At 47.0% G+C, this 6,000-nt stretch overlaps 1 protein-coding gene across 1 annotated transcript in view; it reads right to left on the bottom strand.

The window, feature by feature from the left end:
* xkr7b (XK, Kell blood group complex subunit-related family, member 7b) overlaps positions 1-4,307 on the bottom strand; it is a 90,855-nt gene extending 86,548 nt beyond the window's left edge. Inside the window, exon 1 of the mRNA XM_056274644.1 lies at positions 3,697-4,307. Within this exon, the coding sequence (XP_056130619.1) occupies positions 3,697-4,307 (611 nt within the window). The remainder of the gene's footprint in view (positions 1-3,696) is intronic.
* Positions 4,308-6,000: the final 1,693 nt, after the last annotated feature.

Raw genomic sequence — 6,000 nt, 5'->3', positions numbered from 1 at the left:
GCCCTTCGGTGTCAATGGGAGCCGTGTTGTTGCAATATGCAGGTGTGGGCACAAAACTTGTTTTCTTCCTTCCCGTCGAACAGAGAACCGACAACGAGCACCCACACAATGCAGGCAGAGGCACTCCTGCAGAAACGAGTTTCATTAGCAGTAGTGTGCCGGAGGTTTACGAAGCAGAAAATGCGCTCCCATCCCCGGAAAATCCCTCTAAGCACTGCGCGACACCCCTTCTTTTCGACCTGCGAGCGTTTCAAAAGGGTCGCCCCAGCACAGCCGACCAAACAGCCGGGCAAACAGTCAGCCGGCTACTTAAGCAGAACGACAGAGGCAGACGGTCTGACAAATAGACGGACGGCTGGAGACATAGATAAACCAACAGACCGGCGGAGCGATAGACTGGCAGACAGACAGGTACACGTCGCAAGGCAAATGTGCCCCGGAAGAAGGAAGGTTACAGGAAAGTCAGGGACACGCATACGCTTCTAAGTGACTTTAAGTTTTACCTTTAATACGTAATTCTTCCTTTGGTATTCGAGACGAAGCCAGGAGTTGGCAACAGCAAATAACCTTTAACACCTGACAAATACTTTAGGATCTACTTCAGTCTATCTGCAGTCCACTTCTGGGTCCAGAGCCAGGCTTTAATAAACCTTAGTGTAGTTACCGGCACAGACAGGCACGTGAGTGAAAACTAATTTCCTTTGTCTGGATATAGCATTAAAAAAAGAAGCTATGTATATATATATATATATATATATATATATATATATATATATATATACACTACCGTTCAAAAGTTTGGGATCACCCAAACAATTTTGTGTTTTCCATGAAAAGTCACACTTATTCACCACCATATGTTGTGAAATGAATAGAAAATAGAGTCAAGACATTGACAAGGTTAGAAATAATGATTTGTATTTGAAATAAGATTTTTTTTACATCAAACTTTGCTTTCGTCAAAGAATCCTCCATTTGCAGCAATTACAGCATTGCAGACCTTTGGCATTCTAGCTGTTAATTTGTTGAGGTAATCTGGAGAAATTGCACCCCACGCTTCCAGAAGCAGCTCCCACAAGTTGGATTGGTTGGATGGGCACTTCTTTGAGCAGATTGAGTTTCTGGAGCATCACATTTGTGGGGTCAATTAAACGCTCAAAATGGCCAGAAAAAGAGAACTTTCATCTGAAACTCGACAGTCTATTCTTGTTCTTAGAAATGAAGGCTATTCCATGCGAGAAATTGCTAAGAAATTGAAGATTTCCTACACCGGTGTGTACTACTCCCTTCAGAGGACAGCACAAACAGGCTCTAACCAGAGTAGAAAAAGAAGTGGGAGGCCGCGTTGCACAACTGAGCAAGAAGATAAGTACATTAGAGTCTCTAGTTTGAGAAACAGACGCCTCACAGGTCCCCAACTGGCATCTTCATTAAATAGTACCTGTTAGAGCCTGTTTGTGCTGTCCTCTGAAGGGAGTAGTACACACCGGTGTAGGAAATCTTCAATTTCTTAGCAATTTCTCGCATGGAATAGCCTTCATTTCTAAGAACAAGAATAGACTGTCGAGTTTCAGATGAAAGTTCTCTTTTTCTGGCCATTTTGAGCGTTTAATTGACCCCACAAATGTGATGCTCCAGAAACTCAATCTGCTCAAAGAAGTGCCCATCCAACCAATCCAACTTGTGGGAGCTGCTTCTGGAAGCGTGGGGTGCAATTTCTCCAGATTACCTCAACAAATTAACAGCTAGAATGCCAAAGGTCTGCAATGCTGTAATTGCTGCAAATGGAGGATTCTTTGACGAAAGCAAAGTTTGATGTAAAAAAAATCTTATTTCAAATACAAATAATTATTTCTAACCTTGTCAATGTCTTGACTCTATTTTCTATTCATTTCACAACATATGGTGGTGAATAAGTGTGACTTTTCATGGAAAACACAAAATTGTTTGGGTGATCCCAAACTTTTGAACGGTAGTGTATATATATATATATATACATACATACATACATACATACATACATACATACATACATACATACATACATACATAAGGTTTTTTTCCGAAACCGTCAATGGTGTTGTAAGTGCTCAACTAATGAGGAGTGGAATATCAACACAGATACAGGAAAAAAACTTTTTGTCCTGTATATATATATATATATTTATATATATGAATGTGGGGTTCATAGTATACCCACATCTGTGCAGTTGCAGAACTGCGACCAACTCACTGTTGTCTCAAGCAAGTCTTCGGTTTTGCACAGTCACGTCCCCTACAAGTCGTCAGCCCCTTTCCCCAGCCGACAAAGTAGGTCCCCACAATACCGACTCGGAGTTAGCAACTCTGGCGAGACTCAAGTCTGAGTCTAACACCCATCCATCTCTCTCTGTTCCCTGTGGCATGCTAGGGAAGTATCAGAGACTAATATTAGCCTGCCGGAAATTGTGCTTTGTTGATCCTTACTTCCCCTGGCTGCAGCACGGAAAATAAAAAATAATCCAACGCTTTCCTGTGGGGAGCTGCACCCCCCCAGCTGAAGATGTGCTCGGCTATGTGTAAAAGACAGCGGGTTTTCCACCAGGTGAGATGTGGGCATGCGGGTTTTCTTGCATCATCCACAAAAATCTCTCCAGCTGTTTTTACTATGCATCACGGCTTCAGCTGCAGACAGGAGGGGACGGGTGGGTGAAACCTGTTTGAATCATGCCTGCAATCGTCTGGCTTAAGATCATGCATGAAACACACCAGCCCAAACGTGCAGCGGGTGCCCCCCTCAGGACCAAGATGGGCCAAGGTCTCAGATGACTCTGGCTGGGTAATCTGAAATTGTGACCATTTAGGAATAAGTAGCGAACAAAAAAAGTCAAGTACTTTGAGCGCAGCGTAAATCAAAGCTGCCACCAAAACATCTAAGGCAAGAAAGACCCGAGCGACGACCTCTCTTGAGGAATCATTCACACCAAAGGCAAAGGGGGCACCTCTCTTTTGGGTTGACTTGTACTGTTGACTCGCCCCTCATGTCTCCCCTTCTACTTAAGTAGTTCCTTACATCAAGGCGGTTTGGTTTTAGTTGGCCTGCAGTAAACGCAACAGTAGAATAACTGTCCCTGGATAGTCAACACTACAAGCAACAGCCGCGCTGCACCCACACTCGTTCTGTGACCACGAAAGCTTCACGAACAAGAGAAGCGTCGGGGAAAAAAAAGAGAAACGAAACAGAACCTGTGTAGTAAAGGAGGTGGAAGGGGTTGCTTTTATACCGTATTACGCATCTAATTCCTGGTTAAGTAGCACAAGTCTGGCAAGCAGACGACTGGAGAAATGAATGACATCCTTTGAAATCGGTGACTAACTCATAGCTTTCTACTACTGATCCACAAACGCTTGTTTCGGTGCGTTGTGGATTTGCTGCATTACACAACGCTGGACTCCGGTCCGTTCGGGTCTGTAGTTGACCATTTCTGAGTGAAGGAAAGGCAACGTCTTTAGGACACACACACACACACACACACACACACACACACACACACACACGTATCTTAAGAAGAGTATCGAGAATACTCACGTAAAGGCCACGCGCGCGAACGCACGCGCGCGCGCACACACGCGCGCGCGCAGAGGCAACACTCCAGCGCTCCAAACACACGCGTTCCCCGTCTTTTCCGATCGGCAGCACGCGCAGGGCGGTCTTACCTCCACACTTGGCCCAGCTGCAGCAGATGAAGTACGGTCTGAAAGACCCACATGCAGGCGACGCAACACCTCCGGGAGCCCCCGACTCTCCGTCCCGTCGCAGGCGGCGCGGTGGCCGTGCAAACCGGCGTAACGTTGGCGGCGTTGCCCGCCGCCGCCGCACTCCCTCCGCGCTGGTCGCTGCCCTTGGTGCTGAAACTGCCGTCGCCCACAGCCGACGCTCCGCCGCCTGCCGCGCCTGTCACCACCGCACCCGCTCCGCTGCCGCCCGCCGCGCCGTCGCCGCGGCTGAAATCCGAGTAGTCGTAGACGAACCACCTGAAACTCAACACCTGGACCACCGCGGACGGCACCACGACGAAGACGAGCGTCAAGCCGAACCACCAGTAGTCGCCTCTCAGGTAGTAGTCGGCGGCTAGCCACAGGTCCGTCGCGCCGTCGGAGAAAAAGACGAGCAGGGCGCAGAGCACCCAGCAGCAGTCCAGCACGGAGTAGGGTTTCCCCGCCGTTTTGCGGCGGGGCCGAGCGCCGGGGTTCCCCGGCTCCGAGAGGCTCCTGGGCGGGTTGTCATCTTCCACAGACACTACTGCTCCGTCCGACTTAGCGGCCATGTTGGTTAGTGGGAGAGAAAGACGGAGAAAGAGGTGGGGAAAGAGAGATGGGAGTGTGAGAGGGGAGGGGGCTCGCTCTGTGTGTGTGTGTGTGTGTGTGTGTGTGTGTGTGTGTGTGTGTGTGTGTGTGTGTGTGTGTGTGTAGGAGAGAGAGAGGAAGAGACAGAGAGAGAGAGAGAGGGAGAGATTACATCATAACTAGCCTCATCATCTGCCAATTAATTTTGAGCCATCACGGCTAACAGAGCTTTTAACACCACGGCAGGCTGGAGGCTTTGAGGACATGTAGTCAGACGAATGTGCTTACAATTGCGATAAGCCAATGACTAAATTGATTTTTTTCTTCCTCACCCCAGCTCTCAATTTCGACCCCTACTAGGTGAGCAATGTGCTCGTAAAATAATACAGGAATATTCATGAATTCTTGCAGGCGGTTTGATATGCTGCCCACCAACTGTAGCCGATATGGCATCCTTCAGTCCCAGAGCAGTACAAGGCTGAGGAGACCAATGTGTTCTGCATGGTCCTTATTGTATATCACACACACACACACACACACACACACACACATACACACCCTCTCTCGCACGCACACTCACAGTGTTTACTGTGCTGACCTCTATATTGAACCCCCCCTCACACAATAAGTTTTATTCTACTGTGCACTGCGCCCCAATATACCAACTCTTACGTCAGCAATTCCGACAAGTCATTAAGTTCCAAACATTAACTTGTACGCTTGTAAATGAAATACAGTAATTTGTTCAGTAATTTGAAACAGCCCATCCCCATTGCTATGCGATGGCAGTTAGCTTTGTTTATCCGAGGAAGGTTTGTTTGGCACACTTTTCTTTTTTTCCCTTTGCTTCCGGCAAGTTTGGCATGCCACACAGGGAATTTGCATGCAAATACGTCCTAGACAGAGTTGATCTGTAGGTGGAGTTCAGGTTCTCCACCTGCAAAGGCAATCTTTATTAATTATCAAGAACCGCTTACAAGAACTCCGTCCTCCATCCTCATATGTGTTTGGCACACATATATAAGCTTTTCTGTACAACAGCAGCCTTCCTAATGTTCATCATCGAGAAGCTTCGCTTGAGCAGGAGAAATCAATCAATCAATCGATCAATCAATTAATCAATCAATCAATCAATCAATCAATCAATCAATAAAACGTTAAAGGCATAGCACATTTTGCACATAAAATGCAGCATATGCAAGTACAATAAAACAGCGGTGTGTGTGTGTGTGTGTGTGTGTGTGTGTGTGTGTGTGTGTGTGTGTGTGTGTGTGTCCAATGTTAGAGGTAGTTCAGGCTCTCTAAAGGAGGGACATGTGGTGGGAGGAGCATGCTTTCATACCTTGCAGGATTTATTAAAATCCAAAACAGCTCATAAATAAACCTGGCACTCAATCAAAGAACCCTATGGCAGGTGGGTTGTGGTTGAGAACCGGTTTGGAGGCGGGGAGAAAAAGTAGTGGCTCATCGAGGAGGACTGCCCGGGTCCGATTAGCCTGTGTGCCTGTGTTTCATGGCGGGGAAGCATGGCGCCTGGGGCCTTCATTACATGCTGTGTGAGGGAACTGAAGACCGTCCACCGAGGTTTGAGCTAATGTTTGAAATTCTGAGACTACTGGCCAGGTTTGATTATTGATGTTTTGTTTTTGTTTTTTTGTTTTTTCACAATAAATC

The sequence above is a fragment of the Lampris incognitus genome, chromosome 2, assembly GCF_029633865.1.
Source record: "Lampris incognitus isolate fLamInc1 chromosome 2, fLamInc1.hap2, whole genome shotgun sequence".
Classification (NCBI taxonomy): domain Eukaryota; kingdom Metazoa; phylum Chordata; class Actinopteri; order Lampriformes; family Lampridae; genus Lampris; species Lampris incognitus.
Note: the sequence above shows the minus strand (reverse complement) of the source record. Positions and strands in the feature narration are given on the sequence as shown.